Source organism: Myotis davidii, unplaced genomic scaffold (assembly GCF_000327345.1).
Source record: "Myotis davidii unplaced genomic scaffold, ASM32734v1 scaffold609, whole genome shotgun sequence".
Taxonomy (NCBI): domain Eukaryota; kingdom Metazoa; phylum Chordata; class Mammalia; order Chiroptera; family Vespertilionidae; genus Myotis; species Myotis davidii.
In genome coordinates, this window is record NW_006300164.1 from 2,500,668 (window position 1) to 2,502,434 (window position 1,767).

The 1,767-nt window shown below is 68.3% G+C and overlaps 1 protein-coding gene across 1 annotated transcript in view; it reads right to left on the minus strand.

Moving 5' to 3' along the window:
* RXRA (retinoid X receptor alpha) overlaps nt 1–1,767 on the minus strand; it is a 128,236-nt gene that overhangs the window by 383 nt on the left and 126,086 nt on the right. The window contains exon 11 of the mRNA XM_015572368.1: nt 1,375–1,488. Coding sequence (XP_015427854.1) covers nt 1,375–1,488 — 114 coding nt within the window. The remainder of the gene's footprint in view (nt 1–1,374; nt 1,489–1,767) is intronic.

Genomic DNA, 1,767 nt, shown 5'->3' on the forward strand with positions numbered 1-1,767 from the left:
CCCTCCGCCCGCGCCTGGCTGCCTCCTGGGACAGGACTGACTCTCAGGCCTAATCCCCCAAACCTGCATGAGACCTGCCTGCACTGAGCTTAGGGGGGCCAGGGGGGCCCTTGGGTAGAGGAAACAAGGCTGCAGGGCATGGAGACAGGAGCCCAGGTGGGCACGGAGACCCCGGGGTGAAGGGCCAGTGGCCAGGCCGGGTCAGCCGACTAGGGCTGAGCGGGGAGTTCAGAACACACGGGCTTTCCCCAAGGGCGAGAGGCGCCCAGCAGGGCTTCACAGCAGGAGAGAGAGCTGAGCGACAGCAAGGCCGCTGGGTGCAGGGGGGCCTGAGGCGGAGGAGCTGGTCCTGAGCTGGTAAGACCCACCCGTGCGCCCGCCAGGCCCACCCTCCCCCAGAAGCAGCTCTGCTGGAACAGGCCCTGCCCGGCCCGGGGAGTTTCTGAGTCCCGGATGGGGGTGCAGAAGTTGGGGGGGCCTCAGAGCAGAAACATCAGGCTCAGCCAACTGGGCCCAATGTCCCCGCAGGGACACCCACGCCGGCCCGGCCCCTCCGTGCGCTGCCCGGGTCTCCACTCGGACCTCGAGGGGCTGCAGGGCTGTGGGACCTCACAACTCAGTCACCACGTATTTGGGGGCGAAAGCCCTGTGGTTGGCTGCTGCACAGCCCGCATTTTCTAGGCAAAACATGCGGCCCCCGAGCTGGAGCGGGGCCAGAGGGCGAGCCGTTCTGCTGAGCTGGCGGACGGCTGCGGCGAGGCGCCAGGAAAAGCAGGGGCTGCCGCTCCATCCGGGAAGCTCCACTTAAACCAAACCAGATGGGGCCAGGGCTCGGCCACGGTTAACCGTGTGCGCGCCAGCCGGCGGGCGGGAGAGGGAGGCCTGCCCAGGACCCCACCAGGAGTGGCCTTTTGGAGGGAGGGGGTATGACCGGGACAGAGTTAGCCCCGTCCTTCTCCTGACACCTACTGTGCCCCAGCACCACGGACCTGGAAATGAGGCGACCCAAGACCATCCCATCGATCGACCCTGCATGTGTTGACAAAGCACCTACTATGCGCTGGCGTCTGTCCCTGCCAGGGTGAGCGCCAAGGCCCTGCCTCTAGTGGTTCCCTCGGGGGTGGGGGAAGCACGGCCTTCTTTACGTTCTCTACAGAGACAAGCACCTACTGCGTGCCGGCGTGCGCGGGGCCCATCTTCCTGGTGGGGCTACAGAAAGGTGTGCAAGCGTGTTTGCACTGGGCCCGGAGCCCCGTCCTCGCTCCGGACACGCCAGGTGTCCCCGGGCTGCCCTCCACCCAGGAGGGGCCACCTTCTCATCTCACAGCAGCGCCCGGGGGCGAGGCCGCAGGTGCAGGCAGGGCGGCTGCTCACCTGCCCGGCTGCTCCGGGTACTTGTGCTTGCAGTACGCCTCCAGGGACGCGTACACCTTCTCCCGCAGCGCCTCCACCTCGGCCGGGTTCGAGAGCCCCTTGGAGTCTGAGGAGGAAGGGGGCGCAGGTCAGAGCCCCTCCCCGAAGCCGTCTGGGAGCCGTGCACTCGGGCAGCACGGGCAATGGGGGCAGGCTGGCTCAGGGGACGCGGGACAGGCCTGCCCCCCAGGACACCTCCTGGAAGCCATGGACACCACCTCATGTGCCCCTCACATGGGCCAGAGGAGGGGCGTCCCGGCCCGGCCCCATGGTAACTAGAGGCACCGTGGCTGGGGCCCTGGGGTGGGGGGCAGCGGGATGGGGGGCAGCAGGGTGGGGGGTGCTGTGGTTGGG